The sequence below is a fragment of the Balaenoptera acutorostrata genome, chromosome 6, assembly GCF_949987535.1.
Source record: "Balaenoptera acutorostrata chromosome 6, mBalAcu1.1, whole genome shotgun sequence".
Taxonomy (NCBI): domain Eukaryota; kingdom Metazoa; phylum Chordata; class Mammalia; order Artiodactyla; family Balaenopteridae; genus Balaenoptera; species Balaenoptera acutorostrata.
Window position 1 is genome coordinate 90,951,598 of NC_080069.1, and position 17,684 is coordinate 90,969,281.

Sequence of the window (17,684 nt, forward strand, 5' to 3'; positions counted from 1 at the left end):
AAGACAAAGAAAAAGTCTTGTAAACAGCCAGAGAGAAATGACACATTACCCATAGGGGAATAGCAGTTTTAATGACAGTAGATTTCTCTTTCACAGTCATGGAGGAATCATGAAGGAGGGAAATGGCACATTTTTAGTGCTGAAAGAAAAAAACCTATTAACCACAAATTCTGTATCCAGCAAAAGTATACTTCAGGACTGAAAGGGAAATAAAAACATTCTCAGATGAAAGAAAACTAAGAGAATTTGTCATTAGCTGACTTACTCTTAAAGAGTGACTAAAGGAAGTTCTCTCAACAGAAAAGATGTAATATAAAATGGCTTGGAACTTCAGAAAGGAAAGAACAAAATGGGTAAAAACAGCTATAAATAAATGGATTATCCTTCTTCTCATGAGTATCTTAAATCATATTAGTTTGAAGTAAAAATTATAACACCATCTGATGAGGTGCTAACATATGTAAAGAAAAAGTTAAAACAATTGTATTTGTAAAGTAGGGAGGGCAAGGAGACCTAGATGAAAGTAAGGTTTTTACACTTGAAGTGGCAAAACATTGAGATGAGTAGAATGTTATGTTATATGTGTGTTGAAATGCATAAGCAACCAATAAGAAACCTATACAAAGTGATATACTAAAAAAACATTATAAATAAATAAGAATGGAATTTTGAAAAATGTTTAACCCACAAGAGTGCAAGAAAACATAAATAGAAGAATGAGAAACAGGGAACAAATAGAAAACAAATAATAAAGTGCAGACATAAGCCCTAACAAAACGATAATTACTTTAAATATAAAAACACATGAAAATATGTTCAACTTCATTAGCTATTAGGGAAATGTAAATTAAAACTACATTGACAGGGACTTCCCTGGTGGTCCAGTGGCTAAGACTCCGTGCTCCCAATGCAGGGGGCCCGGGTTCAACCCCTGGTCAGGGAACTAGATCCCACTTGCTGCAACGAAGTTCCCACAGACAGCAACGAAGATCCCGTTTGCCACAGCTAAGACCTGGCACAGCCAAATAAATAAATAAATAAATATAAAAAAAAAAAACTACATTGACATATCACCACAACACACCTATCAGAATGGCTAAAATAAAAAATAATGATACAATGATAGTAGGGGACCTTAGCACCCACTGGCATCAATGGACAGATCATCCAGACAAAATCAATAAGGTAACAGTGGTCTTAAACAACACAACAGACCAGTTGGACTTAATAGCTATCTATAGGACATTAAATCCAAAAACAGCAGAATACACATTCTTTTCAAGTGCACATGGAACATTCTCCTGGACAGACCACATACTAGGCCACAAAACAAGCCTCAACAAATTTAAGAGGAAGAAATTATATCAGGCATTTTTTTTCTGACCACAATGGTATGAAACTAGAAATCAACTATGGAAAGAAAAATGGGAAAAGAAGAAACATGTGGAGACTAAAGAACATGCTACTAAAAAACCTTGGTCAATGATGAAATCAAAGAGGAAATCAGAGGGCTTCCCTGGTGGCACAGTGGTGAAGAATCCGCCTGCCAATGCAGGGGACATGGGTTCAAGCCCTGGTCTGGTAAGATCCCACATGCTGTGGAGCAGTTAAGCCTGTGCGTCACAACTGCTGAGCCTGTGCTCTAGAGCCCATGACCCACAACTACTGAGCCCACGCGCCACAACAGCTGAAGCCCACACACCTATAGCCCGTGCTCCACAACAAGAGAAGACACCTCAATGAGAAACCCGCGCCCCACAATGAAGAGTAGCCCCCGCTCGCCGCAACTAGAGAAAGGCTGTGCATCAGTGAAGACCCAATGCAGCCAAAAATAAACAAATAAAATAAATAAAATGTTAAAAAAAAAAGAGGAAATCAGAGAATACCTCAAAAGACAAATGAAAATGGAAATAGAACTTTCCAAATTTGGGATGCATCAAATGCAGCTCTGAGAGGGAAGTTTATAGCAATACAGTCCTTCTTCAAGAAACAAGAAAAAATCTCAAACAACCTAACCTACCACCTAAAAGAATTAGAAAAAGAACAAAGCCCAAAGTCAGCAGAAAAAATGAAATGATAAAGATCAGAGAAGATATAAGTAAGAGATCATAAAAACCATAGAAAAGATCAATGAAACCAAGAGCTGGTTTTTTAAAAAGATTAAAAAATTGATAAACCTTTAGCCAGGCTCACCAAGAAGAAAAGAGAGAGGACTCAAATGAAATAAGAAGTGAAAGAGGAGAAATAACAACTGATACCACAGAGATATTAAAAAAAAAATCATAAGAGAATACTATGAACAGTTATATGCCAATGAAATGGACAAATTTCTAGAAACATACAGCCTGCCAAGACTGAAACAAGAACATACAGACAATTTGAACAGACTGGCCACTAGAAGTGAAATTGAATTTGTAATAGAAAAATTCTAAGCAGACAAAGTCCAGGGCTGGATGGCTTCACAGGGTGATTCTACCAAACATATAAGAAGAAGTAATACCTATCCTTCTCAAACTATGCCAAAAAACTGAAGAGGGAACACTCCCACATTCATTCCATGGGGCTACCATTATCTTGATACCAAAACCAGACAGAGATACTATAGAGATAGAAAATTACAGGCCAATATCTTTGATGAATATAGATGCAAAAATCCTCAACAAAATATTAGCAAACCAAATCTGACAATATATAAAATGGGTCATACACCATGATCAAGTTTGGATTTATTCCAGGGTCACAGGGATGGTTCAACATTTGCAAATCAATCAGTGTGATACACCACATTAACAAAAGGAAGGATCAGAATCACATGATCATCTCAAGAGACACAGAAAAAACATTTGACAAAATTCCATATCCATTCATGATAAAAATTCTCATCAAAGTGGGTACAGAGGGAACTTATCTCAACATAATAAAGGCCATTTATGACAAACCCACAGCCAAAATCATACTCAGTGGTGAAAACCTTCCCACTAAATTCAAGAACAAGACAAGGATGCCCACTCTTGCCACTTCTATTTAACATAATATTGGAAGTCCTATCCACAGCAGTCAGAGAAGAAAAAGAAATAAAAGGTATCCAAATTGGAAGGGAAGAGGTAAAATTGTCACTACTTGCCGATAACATGATACTTTATATAGAAAACCCTAAAGTCTCCACCCCAAAACTATTAGAACTAATAAATGAATTCAGCAGGGTTGCAGGATGTGAAATTAATATACAGAAATCTGTTGTGTTTCTATACACTAATAATGAAATATCAAAGAGAGAGTAAGAAAGCAGTCACATTTAAAATGATACCAAAAGAATAAAATACCTAGGAATAAACTTCGCCCAGGAGGTGAAAAACCTATAGTCTGAAAACTATAAAACATTGATGAAGGAAATTGAAGATGATACAAAGAAGGAAAGATATCCCATGCTCTTGGATTGGAAGAATTAATATTGTTAAACTGGCCACACTACCCAGAGCAATCTACAGATTTAATACAGTCCCTATCAAAATACCCAGGACATTTTTCACAGAACGAGAATAATCCTAAAATTCATATGGAACAACAAAAGACCCCAAATTGCTGGAGCAACCTTGAGAAAAAAGAACAAAGCTGGAGTATAACCCTCCCAGACTTCAGACAATACTACAAAGCTACAGTAATAGAAACAGCATGGTACTGGCACAAAAACAGACACATAGATCAATGGAACAGAATAGAGAGCCCAGAAATAAACCCATGCCCCTGTGGTCAATCTATGACAAAGGAGGCAAGAATATACAATGGAGAAAAGACAGTCTCTCTAACAAGTTAGTGCTGGGAAAACTGGACAGCTACATGTAAAACAAGATATTAAATCATTCTCTCACACTATATACAACAGTAAACTAAAAATGGTTTAAAGAACTAAATGTAAGAACTGAAACCATAAAAGTCCTAGAAGAACATAGGCAGAATACTCTTTGACATAAATTGTAGCAATATTTGTTTGGATTTGTCTCCTAAGGCAAAAGAAATAAAATCAAAAATTTTTAAATGGGACCTAATTAAACTTAAAAGCTTTTGCACAGCAATGAAACGAAAAGACAACCTACGCAGTGGGAGAAAATATTTGCAAATGATGTGACCAACAAGCGGTTAATATCCAAAGTTTATAAACAGCTCATACAGTTTAATATCAAAAAAACAAACGCCCCAATCAAAAAAGTGAACAGGGCTTCCCTGGTGGCGCAGTGGTTGAGAATCTGCCTGCCAATGCAGGGCACGTGGGTTCGAGCCCTGGTCTGGGAAGATCCCACATGCCACAGAGCAACTAGGCCCATGAGCCACAATTGCTGAGCCTGCACGTCTGGAGCCTGTGCTCCGCAACAAGATAGGCTGCGATAGTGAGAGGCCCACGCACCACGATGAAGAGTGGCCCCCACTTGCCGTAAATGGAGAAAGCCCTCACACAGAAACGAAGACCCAACACAGCCATAAATAAATAAATAATTTAAAAAAAAAAAGTGAACAGAAGACCTGAATAGACATTTTTCCAAAGAGGATATGTAGATGACCCCAGGCCCATGAAAAGCTCAACATCACTAACCATGAGGGAAATGCAAATCAAAGCTACAATGATGTACCACCTCACACCTGTCAGAGTGGCTGTCATCAAAAAGTCAGCAAATAACCAGTGTTGGAGAGGACATGGAGAAAAGGGAACCCTTGTACACTGTTGGGAATGTAAATTGGTGTAGCCACTATAGAAAACAGTATGGAGATTCCTTAAAAAACTAAAAATAGAATTACCATATGACCCAGCAACTCCTCTTCTGGGCATATGTCCAGAAAAAAAACAAAAACACTAATTTGAAAAGATACATGCACCCCAGTGTTCATAGCAGCACTATTTATAATAGCCAAGACACAGAAGCAACCCAAGTGCCCATTAACAGATGAATGGATAAAGATGATATGGTATATATATATATACAATGAAGTATTACTCAGCCATAAAAAAGAATGAAATTCTGCCATTTACAGCAACGTAGATGGACCTAGAGAATATTATGCTTAGTGAAATAAGTCAGACAAAGACAAGTACTATATAATACCACATTTATATGTGGGATCTAAAACATACTACTTGTGAATATATCAGCAAAAGAGAAACAGGCTCAAAGTCAAAGATACAGAAAACAAACTTGTGGTTACCCAAGGGGAGAGAGGAGGGGGAGGGACAAATTAGGGGCATGGGATTAACAAACTATTATGTGTAAAATAGATAAGCAACAAGGATTTATTGTATAGTACAGGGAATTATCTTATTAGCCATTATCTTGTAATAACTTATAATGGAGTATAATCTGCAAAAATACCGAATCACCATGCTGTACACCTGAAACTAATATAATATTGTAAGTAAAATATACTTCAGTTTAGAAAATAGTGATAATACTGAATCTGGCAAGGATACAGAGAAAATGGATCACTCATACATTGCTGTTGGGAATATAAAATTGTACAACCACAATAGAAAATAGTTGGGGAGTTTCCTTTTAAAAAAACAAAACGTGATACCACTATATGACCCAGGAATTCCACTCCTATACATTTATCCCAGAGAAATGAAAACTTAAATTCACACAAAAACCTGTACACAAGTGTCCATAGTAACTTTATTCATAATAGCCCAAAACTGGCAAAAACCCAGATGTCCTTCAGTAGTTGAAATGTTCAGCAAACTGAATACATCCACACTACAGAATACCTCTCAGCAGTAAAAAGGAATGAACTATTGACACATGCAACAACATCAGTGGATCTCAAGGGAATTATACTGAGTGAAAGAAGCCAATCTCAAAAAGTTACATACTATGTGATTCTATTTATATAACATTCTTGAAATGACAAAATTACAGAGACAGAGAACAGAGAATTAGTTGCCAAGAGTCAGGGGCTGGGGAAGGCGGAAGGGTGTGGCAATAAAGGGGTAGAAAGAGGGACCCTTGTAGTGATGGGATAGTTCTGGATGTTGATTGTAGTGGTGGTTATATGGACTTATATGTGTAGTAAAATTGCACAGAACTATACACACACACGTGTACGTTTAAAACTGGTGGAATTTGAATAAGCTCTGGATTATACCAATGTCAGTTGCCTGGTTTTGATATTGTACGATGCAAGATGTTACCCTTGGGGGAAACTGGGTGAAGGGTACATGGGACTTCTGTGTACATTTTTTGCAAATTCTCATGAATTTATAAATATTTCACAATAAAAGGTTAAAAATTGATAGCAAAATCTTTCTATATGGTTTTAGTTTTGAGAATTAATATAGTATATGCTTTTTGTCTTTTGCCTTTCTCTGTAAGAATTTTGAATTCCATATAGTAGAATGTCTTGTACATTATTGTACAGTGATTTCTAGAACTACATACCTAATTGTCTTCATCTGTCTGACTTTGTATAGATTATATTTCAGACTATTTTAATTATACACTATTAAAGATGTAAAACATCTTCATCACATCTTTTTTTAAAGAGCATAATACAAATTGAAAGATACATTTTAAGAGAAATCTAAATACCATCTGGTAGCAGAGGTTATGGGCTGCCTTTCTAATTATAAAATCAAAGAAGTTGCTCTTACCAAAATAGAGCAATAGCAAAAGATTTTATTTCTAAACTTATGAAATATTAACCAGTAATATTAAGTAGTATAAGTTATTATGAGTTTAAACTTTTTAGAATCACCAAATCTTTAGAGTCGCTAATGAAAGCTATAAATTATCTTCCCAGAAAAATTAATTTGTGCACATATACATGCATCTTTGTATACTAATGCAGGGAATACATGGGCCCCAGAAGCCCATTCTCAAAAACTCTGGTTAAGAACTCATGCCTGCCGGTTAACAAACTGGAAGGTTCTAGAAAAATAACATAACTGATATTCTCTAATATTGTAGGTATCAATCTAAGTTTACCATGTGTCTACAGTAAAATAGAAAGAGGGGCCAAAAGTGAGGATGCACGATTGATATATGGTTTCTCTGGGAAATGTTTATTTCTAAAAAAATACAATTCATGACCGCTGTATTTTGTTAAAATGATGAGATTATTAAAATGTGGTTTTTAATATATTTATGCATAAAACATAGATGAGTATGGCACTGACGACCAGGGTTCCATTAGGCCTAGAATGAGAGAAGAAATTGCTGTATGTATATTGTAGTGAGTCAGATCATGGACTTTGGATATGAATAAAGGACTGTCTGGCATTAGCCAATGGGATCCACGATTGAAAAGGCATCTTTCAAGTATTAAGTTAAAGTAAATGAATGTAGGTTTCTGAGATCTTATAGGTTTAAAAGTCATGTACTAAATATTTATAGGAAGCATTTTCTAAAGTACATTTATTGCTTTCTTCTGATTACAAAAGTACTAATGTGTATGGTATAGAAAATTTGCTAAGTAGAAGAAAGTAAAAGGAAGAAAAAAGTCACCTCTAATCCAGACATAAATGTGACCATTAAAAATTATCTTTCTATATTATTTATTTATATAAGTTTTAAAAAATACATATTGGGTCATGATGTATATTACTATTTTATAACCTGTTTTAAAAGGCAATATATTGTGAACATTTTCCATATCATTAAGTACACAACTCCGTTATCATTTTTAGTGTCAGGTTAGTCCATTGTCCAGTCACTCATTGTTGAATATAAATGATTTTCACTATTGTAAGCAATTCTGCAATGAACATATTTGTAGAATGATCCTTGCATATATTCACAACTAGTTCCTTAGAATAAATTGGTAGAAATAGACTCTATGGGTAAGAGGGTATACACACTAAGGCTTTACTAATTTGTGCTCTAAACAGATTATACCAGTTAGATTCTTCTAGAAGCATATGGGAGTGATAGTTTGTTTGTGCACTTGCCAACATTGGGCATCAGTGTTTTATTTGCTACTCTAAAAGGTGAAAAAATGTACGTATGTTTTAATTTCTATTTCTTTGATTTTGATTCTTAAGGAAGTTACATTTTTTCATATGTTTATTAGCCCATTTATAGATCTTTTGTAAATTACAGGTTTTTGTCCTTTGTTGGTTTTTCTTTCTAATTGGTAAAAGTGATTTATAAATTAAGAATGTTGAGCCTTTTGTCCTGTAATATGTTGGCAGTGTTAACAATGTTGGCAAGTTTGTTTAATTATGGTATTTTTGGTATACAAAAACTTTAAAATTTTCTATTTACATCTATTAATCTCTACCTTTATGGCTTCTGCCTATAGGTGTTATGCTTAGAAAAGCATTTCTACCCCCATATTATGTAGTATGTCTTCTGTTTTCTTTTAGAATTTTTATCGTTTCATTTTTTGCATTTAAATCTCTAATTCATCCAGAATTAATTTTGTTGTATAGCATGAGAGTAGGAATCCTGTTAGCCAGATGTCCTAATATCAATTATGACATAATCCTTTCTTTCCCTGCTGGTTTGAAACACTATCTCTACCAATACTAAATTGTTATAAATATATGACTCAGTTTCTGGGCTTTCCATTTGGAATCATTGATTACCTGTCTATTCTTTAGCAGTGCCAAACTACTCAGATTATTATAACTTTATAATAAGTGTTAATAACCTTTACTTTTTACTTGCTCCTCTCTCTGCCTACTGCAGAGAGAGGAGCAAGTAGACACCTTTGTTAACAAAGGTGTTTACACCTTTGCCCCTGTTAACACCTACTGCCCCTGTTATAGCACTTAGTAGACTTTGTTCTTATATATAGATTCTATCAGTTCATTAATTATCTGTTGTGTAACAGGTTACCACGAATTTAGCAGTTTACAGCACATACTTATTATCCTGTAGCTTCTGTGGGTTAGGAATCTCAGAACCACTCAGCTAGATCCTCTGCTTCAAAGTTTCTCATGAGGCTGCAATCAAGGTATCGGCCATGGCTGGGTCAGCTGAGCAGGAATCCCCTTCGAGGCTCACTCGTGTGGTTGTTAGTATAATCCGTCCCTTTTGAGTTGTCCCTTAGTTCCGTCTGGCTATTGGCCATAGACCACCTTCAATTTCTTGCCATATAGCCCTCCCTAACATGGCTATTTGCCTCATCGAAACCAGCAAGAGACAGATTATGCTAGCAAAGTGGAAATTAGAATCTTTTGTAATCTAATTATGTATAATCCGCTCAACCTTGAAGTATCCTATTGATTAGAAGCGAGTTACTCAAAGGGAGGGGATTACACAAGGTTGTGGATACCAGAGGGAAGAATCACTGGGGTCCATCTACTAGCTGCTTGCTACAGTCACTTTTCTCAACTATACGTGTAGTCCATGAGAATAATGGTACCTTCCTCTTGTTTAATCATTGATCATTACCCTCTGACACAATGCCTGGCATGTAATAGTAGGTCCTTAAATAAATATTTGTGGGATAATAATGTGTCTCTAATCAATGGCGTATGTTTGAGTTGGGAGTTTTTTTTGTGGGGGGACAGTCTAAGTATTTGTCTTTTAAGAAACAAAATAATAAGTCTTTTATACTTACTGTTATAAAATTGGTTGGACCTCTATTATCTTATTAAGTTTGTTTTTCACATGTCCCTGCGGTTTTCCTTGAACATCTTTCTTTTGCTGTGTTGACAGTTTTCTTTCCTATTCATTAGACTTTCCTATGCATTATCGTGCAATGTTTGCACGATAGCAGTCTCTGCCGTATCCTTGCTGTACTTTCACTCTTCGCTTATAACCCTCTGCTTTCTGCTAGAGCCCTCACAGCTGACTCAAAGCAGGGGAAGATTCCAGTTTACATTTTTAGGGCTCTGGTGCAAGGAAAAGGATTGCTGTCTCCCTGCCAGTTCTGCAGAAGTAAGAGCTGAATATGTTTTTGGCATCTTCTGTCATTACCCAGATGCATTAATACACAAATGTGATGCTCTTATAATTGCAGAGCATCGTATACTAAGTAAGCTTTTGCTGGTAGCCTACAATCTAATCATTTCTTTTAGAATTAAAATATTTTGAGGAGATGTGCTTCATTTCAAAGAATTGATCTAATTTTTAGAGTATTCCATACTATTGAAAAATTGTGAAATAGGTGTACTGTCACTATCACCACTAGTCCCGTACCCGCCATTGGGCAAGATGTACTCTTTGATTCATTCAGTCATCCTTTTCATTCTTACAGCATTCACTCTCCCTTGCATGTACCAAGCACTGCCCTAGGCACAAGAAATACAAGTAATTAAGACACTAGTGTCTAGTGAGTCTAGTGAGGGAGACAGACATGAATACAAATTATTTCTCTTTGTGGGTGGTGGTGGGGTATTTCTTTGTCCTCATATTTAGAAAATTTTTCTATGTATATCCAGCACAATTCACATAAAAATTTTTTTGGTGAGGGTATGAGGTGGGAAATCTACGTTTCTTTCCTAAGTAGTTAATTGAGGAATCCCCTCTCTGGTTTGAAATGCCACTTTTATCATGTGGTGATGCAGGTCCTTCATTTTTTAGTCATAGTCCAAAATATTCTTTATGTTCAACTGTTTATTCTTTGCATAGTTTTCTTTATTTTGTATTGCTAGTTTCTTAGAGGTGATTAATTGGAAATGTGACTTCTAAGTTCTTTAAAATTCCTAGTTTAAATTAAGCCTTTAATACACTTTCCTCTGATGAATATGAAACATGAAAGTTGATACCAGGTATCATTATAATTTTTGCCCCTTTTGAAATATTTTAATGACTTATTTTGCTGCTCAATGCCACAGAGACTTTAAATGAAAAGTATGGTGTTTGAAACTTGGTATTGACTTTGCTATTTGAATGTTAATTTACCTTTTTTTTATACCTTAGGTTTAGCCCAAAGGCATCACTTTTGCCACCTTTTCAGATGCATCACTCAAGAACCTGTACTAAGGAAATGAGTGGTATGTTTTCTAAACATTATTTTCGTGATACATTATGGTTTCTGGAGCCTCAGAGCCCCCAAAAAAATATCTAATGGTGGCTTTTGACATTTGTTCTCACCTTCTCCCACTTGGAATACATCTTTCCTCCCCTCTTTTCTGATTTCTTTAAGTTATGAATTGAAGTGATCTAAAGAGAAAGTAATACCTCCAAGGATATCATTATTATTCTGACTTGAGGCCTTCCTCACACCAGACCTATTCTGTTTCACTTCCACGTGTTACCTACAGAGATATTTGTGTCCCTTGTCACTCTCTTACTCATTAGAGAGTAAGATTTAAAGCACATAAATAGGGACTTCAACTCATAAAATAGTTTCAGATACTCTACCATGTAAAATCTGGGCCCCTAAACTATGTGCATTGACCACTAAGCATCTAAATATGAATATAAATATATAAAATCCAAAAGGACTGTTAAGAAATCAATAGAAGACATAATAAAGTTGAAGAATCTGAAGATTAGAAGTGCACACACTCATGTTGTCTCCTCCAACCAAAGTGTTAATTCCCTGCTCTTAGACCCACCCAAGGGATACAGTATTTTCAGAAATTATGCTGCATGAAATTTAAATGTGGTTTTAAATGATTTGCTGCTTTAAGTGTGATTCTTACTGAGTTGAAATCATTTTTTTCCATAGGAATATATCTCCAGTATTTCTCATAGAAATTAACTGAACAATTTGACTCTTGTTTATATCAATTACTTTTACATATGCATTTTCTGAAAAATGACTACTCAGTAAAGTCGTATACCCTTTAGAGGCTGTAAATCCTTTACATTAGAATAAGCTTTTTCTGCAGAACCAAGAGGACTTGTTTCAGGAGGATTATGATTCACCCAGCAGCTGATTTACACACACTTATACATAACCTCTCCTACCTGCTGGCAGCCTAAATTACTTCCTTGATTTGTTTAACAAAAGGTACAGAAGCTTAGCTGACTCCAGTGGCCCCACAGAGCAGGTGCATTTGCAAAGCCTCCAACTATATGTCAGCTGCTGACACTCTCTCTTTAAGGGAGGGACTGGCCAGTTCCAAGAAACTCATCTTTTCTTTCTTCCTGGTTCTTTTATATATCATTATTTGGGAAGAACTTTATAAATTAACTGTGCCTTTAATAGGAAATGTATGTGGACATCCTGGACCCTTCTGTTGGCTGAGCCAAACCAAGTCTCAGCAAGGGCAGGTCTCATGCCCTATGGTGGGTAAAGCAGAGTCAGCATCCAGCCATCCTCAAGGAACAGCTCTCCCTTTGGCATCCTGGCGTCCTCAAAGGCCAGCATCCCCAAACCAGCCTATGCGTCTCCACCAGCCAGTTTAAAAAATAAAATAAAATAAAAATTGTTGAATCCCAGCAGAAATACTATATGATTAAAATATGAACATATTTTGCTTATAGATGGTAATTTTTAAAATACTCTGATCTGTATCCCAGTAAAATTTAGAAAAGGTTTGGAATGAATTTCATAGTTCTTAAAATACCAGAAATATCAGCTATTGGGGACACTTAAATTTCTTTATTGCCTTAGGATGTTAACTCAGGCATTCTAAGTTTTAAATAAAAAATAAATGTGAGTAAGAGAGCTAGCCAAAACTTTATAAATATTCGCTTATGAAAGATGAATGGATTGGATTGGAGAAATAAAAACAAATCATTAATAGTCATTTATGAGCACCAAACCTTTTATTTATGTTTGTAAACTGAGGCTAGGATGATTATTACAGGTGGATCAATTTTTGAACTTTCATTTATTGCTAAATTATTTTTTCTCATTAATAAAGGGAAAAATTGATCATACCTTAAAACCTGGACAATTACTTATTTTTTATAAAATGTTCTTTGATCTTACTATTAAGGCATTATCCTTAGGCTTTGTAAAATATAGCTTTAAACTTATCATTACATATATACCGTTATTGTCTAAAATTTAACCTTTCTTAGTTGCAATTAGAAAATGATTGGTTAAATAATAAATTTCATTATTCTTTATGAGTTTAAATTAAACCATGACGTATCCTTGGAAAATAAAGGGGCTAGGTTCCCTCTCTGAGTGGCTGTTGACCTTCTTGGTTATTTCAGGGTTAAAACTTAGAAAGAAATTGTCATGGTCCTGCTCTCCTAATCCTGCTCCCTTTGAAAGTCCCTTAACCCCCCCAAGCCTGAAGTATAACAAAGCCTGAAGACACAAATACTAGGTAATAGGGATAATCAAAAATGTTAAGCATTCTGGTTAATTCTATCATATTTTTTAATTTAAAGATAATTTAAATCAGGCTGTTGAAAAACCAAATGCCACGCCTCCTGCCTCTTACAGTTATAAAATGGATGAGGTTCAAAACCGCATAAAGGAAATACTAAACAAGCATAACAATGGCATTTGGATATCTAAGCTTCCACATTTTTACAAAGAATTATATAAAGAAGAACTTAATCAAGGAATTTTACAACAGTTTGAACACTGGCCTCATATTTGCACGGTACGTTTCTTCTTATTCCTCCCTCCTGATGCCTCCTCCCTGCCCCACTTTCAGATTTTGAGTTGTTAGTAATATCACCTTTTATTTGGGGAGCACGAAGCTCTTTACATAATATTGCTTCATTAATCTTTATGACTACGATTAACACATACCGTTTCTTATTTATAGGAGAAATATGTCACGGCTGAGGTCTTGTGTGTGTTGTAATTGCTGTTTTTATAGATTTTAAGTTATTTTTAAATACATTTAATATGTGGTAATATATATACCATTTTGTACTGAACTGTTACCAACAGATACTGATGGCTTTGTCGTTTTAATAACTTGAACTTAACTGGTAATAGAACATTTTTTGTTAGCCTCAAATTTTATATTCTTGTTCCTGAGCATTTTTAAAGACATTCAGCTGAACAAATTTTAGTTATTTTGGCTAATTATTTATAGAATACATCTAAAAAAATTAATACAGGGTTCAGATTTAAACTATTCACAAATTTCTTTGGAGAAAAATATTGAAAAGTGAGGTGACATCTATTTCCATGCCTGTTCCTACTTGAGAATCTATTATAATAAAATGATGGATCAGAGTAGTTTATTAGACATCTTTTAGTTCATCCAGAGATAGAGACAACTAGATTCTTAAACCAAAATAACTAATTTTTAGATATTTCTTAATGTTTATTTACATAGAATTTATTCAACAAAATAACTTCTAAATTAGCAGTTACTTGGTGCTTCCAAGCTTATAGAATTAAATATGCATGACAATTATTGCTTGATAGAGGGCTTTCATTTCTTTAACTTAATATATATTTTGGCCCCCAACCCTGTTGGGCAGAGTGTGGGCCACTCTCTCTTATAAGCACCTGACCTAAAGACAGCATGTATTTTTATAACCACTTCTTCCTCCAGGGCACTGACACCCACTCCAGTCCCATGGGCTTTCCAGTCAAGAGTCATCCATCCATCCATCTCTCTGTCTTATTTGTTCTTACATCATTCACTCTGCACCTGCAGGTACCATGCACTGCTTTGGGGGCTGAGACCACCTTAGGGCAATGTGATGTGCTGATGAATATATACATACAGTGTGAAGTGGGAAAACAAGAAGAAATGTCAAACTCTGGAATTATGGCTGTTTCCCTACCTATAAAGTCAAGAATGATCATAAGAATGTTATCCCTGATTTATGTTGAATATGGGGTTTATTCTTGTAGTGGGAATTCCTAAGGTTGCTATTCAATTCATTCCATTTTTACTCCTTTCTGCAAAGAATATTCTCACTGGATGCAGGTTTAGCAGCATTTGAGGACCCCCTTAGGTTTCCATAATCTTGAAGGGGACTTCTGAGGTTTCACCAGGCTGCTTGATTTGAAGGTTCAGGGCCTGGAGCTCGTTTTTGGAATGCATATGGTTCTTTTATTTTTTAAATCCGTAGACGTTCATGAACTTATGTCTTCAATGAACTTTAAACCCTTTTATTGTGAATATACACATATAACTCAATATTAAGCTTCGATAAAGAAATTATCTTTGGAGTAAAAGAATTTTAAATTAACTTCACAAATTCTTCTTAATGTATTATGTTTCTGGTCACTTTGTTTTACACTGCATGATAATTACTAGTATTTGTGTAGCTTAATTTATGACTTTTGGCCGGAAATTTTCATCCTCGCTACTCTGCATATCTGCAAAGCCTCAAAATTTCTCTTGCTAGGACTGCAGGAGAGAGAGTACCTATCTCTTTGATGTTAAAACTTTATCTAAAGTGGGTGGTTTCCTACTAAATTTCAGGTGCTGAAATGACTGATTTTTAATTTTTTGGTTGCTCAAATGCATCTCTGTTGCATGATTATTTTCTGTCCAGGCAGTGAGGGTGGAATGTGATGCAGAAATGTAATGTATCTTTCTTATCTCCATGCTGTTTCTCTCAATTTTGAGTAGGACTGTTTAGATGCAATCACTATCAATTGTCAGGTATGAGAATTTACTTAGTGAAGCATTGTGTCTAGGATGACAAAAACTGCCAGTTTTAATGACATCTGTTGATATTTTTCAAAACTTTTTTTAATAGCTCTGATTTTTTTTTTTTTAAACAGCCTACTGGTAAACAGTTTCAAACTGTTACACCATGTTTATTTTTAGGCAGTTTTAAACAGTTACACCATGGTTATTTTCCCTTTTTTCTGACTTCTTGCTTTTCATCTTGCTGAAAAACTGATAGCATGCTCAGGGCTGATTCTACTGCAAACAGGGCCAGACAGGTTAGAACACAGTGCAGAAATTTTAGGGTAAGAAAGACTTAGTAATGTGTATCTCCATATGTCTTGTTGTGTAAGTGAAGAAGAAATCTGAGTGCAGTGTACTTCTTTATTTTAGAAAAAAAAAAAAAAGTGCTTTCTCCCCCCAGTCATGTAAAATGTCCCATATAAAAATATTGAAAAATAAAGTTATAAAAGAAATAAAAATCCCCCATCATCCTACCTCCCAGAGATAATCACTTGCAGGATTTCCATTTGAATATAGGACGGGTAGCATCAGCTCAAGGGACCAAATAAAAGCTCTGAAATTTTACCTTCATGAAGATTTAATCAGCTATACGCTATAAGTCACTTTACAAGGTTGTTAGATGGTATTTTGATGCAGGCAGAAGGAGGCTTTGAATCTGTTGTCCTTAACCTTTTGGATCTCTCTGACAACAAAATGTGGACTGAGAGTTTTGAAAGCTAAAGAGAATATAAAATCATATTAACAATGGTGACCCAGTTCCATAGTGTTCCTAGGCAACTTTCAAGGGAAATGAAACTTGTGCAGAAGCTGTCTTCGAAAGGCAAAGAGCCCAAGATGGCAGGCTGTTGACCAAGGATACTGGCATCTAAGAATTGCCGTTGGGTCCTAGGAGAAGGATAGCAACATCTCTTGGCTGTTCTAAAGTGGTGGCCTTATTAATAATGTTCTCCTTAATTGTTGTATTTGGCTAGTATTTATAAAATGCTTCTGTGAGCCACCCACTGACCTGGGTGCTAAGAATAACAGTAAACAAGACAGACCTGAACCTTGTCCTTACGGAACTTACTGTCCAACAGGGAAAATAAACATTGAGCAGATAAGGGCAAGCCTGCAATAGTTATGAAGGAGAAATGCAGGGTGCTAAGGAAACGTGTAAACAGGAGGATGTGACGTAGTCTGATGAGTCAAAAGCTTCCCAGAGGAGGTGTCTGTTACACTAAAACCTGAGAGATGAGTTGAAGTAAGTTAGACAAAGGTGGGAATGCTGGGGAAAAGGCACCTCAGACAAAAGAAACAGCCTGTGCCAAAGCCTGAGACAGAAAAACATGGCTTTTTCAGGAAACTGTAAGAAATTCAATAAGAAGAGAGTGGCTCAAGAAGAAACTCAAGAGGCAAACGGGCCAATTCACTTTATTAAAGAGTCATCATTTGGTGGAAACTTAGTGGGTCCCTGCCATGAGGTCATGCAGGATCCAGAGCCTCTGGCCGACTTCAATTTCTAGTAAAATTTCAAATCTTGTGACAATTACTGTTGAACATCAGAGATTTTGTTGAAATCCTCCACTCTGAAACATGGGTGGAGAAACGTCTCCATTCCTACCTGAGACAGAATATCTGTCTTTAGTGCCTTACCTGAAGCTGTGTGGAGAGCTGGGCGGCTCGTTTAGAGCCATATAGGAATAGATGCACTCAGCTGAGAAGGCTCTCTGCCAGTAGCCTGAAAGACCTAGCGTAGGAGCAGTGGGAGGCAACTTCAGGATAGTGGGAAACATTCTGAGTTCAGCTGAAGCACCTCAGGCCTTAATTACAGAACATAACATTTAGTGAATGAGAACATAAAATGTTGTAAATGAGAAAAAATACCTAATGACGCTAATTATTCATGCTTTTATAAAAAGGTTTTACTGTTAGTCTGTATTTTATATGTCATTTTTCTGTCCGTTAGAAATCACTGAGCTTTATTTTAAGTCGTTTAGTCCTCTAATACCTCAGACTTTTAAAAATTCCTAAAGTTCTGGATTGCATCAATATAGCAATTTCTGTAATATCAAAAGAGGCAACAGCAGTTCTGCCACTTACATATTTTTGTATTTTTGTATGTTCAGGAATTTGTCTTAACTTTGTGGTAATTAATTACATAAGATAAAGCACCTGTCAGCTCATGCAAAATGAATTGCCTCTGTTTTTAAAGCCTGGATATTTCTGGGTTAAAAACAAATTGAATTTC

The 17,684-nt window shown here is 35.6% G+C and overlaps 1 protein-coding gene across 1 annotated transcript in view; it reads left to right on the top strand.

Annotated features, from left to right (window-relative positions):
* TDRD7 (tudor domain containing 7) overlaps positions 1–17,684 on the top strand; it is an 89,585-nt gene that overhangs the window by 30,511 nt on the left and 41,390 nt on the right. The window contains exons 5-6 of the mRNA XM_007197032.2: positions 10,854–10,927; positions 13,230–13,447. Coding sequence (XP_007197094.2) covers positions 10,854–10,927; positions 13,230–13,447 — 292 coding nt within the window. The remainder of the gene's footprint in view (positions 1–10,853; positions 10,928–13,229; positions 13,448–17,684) is intronic.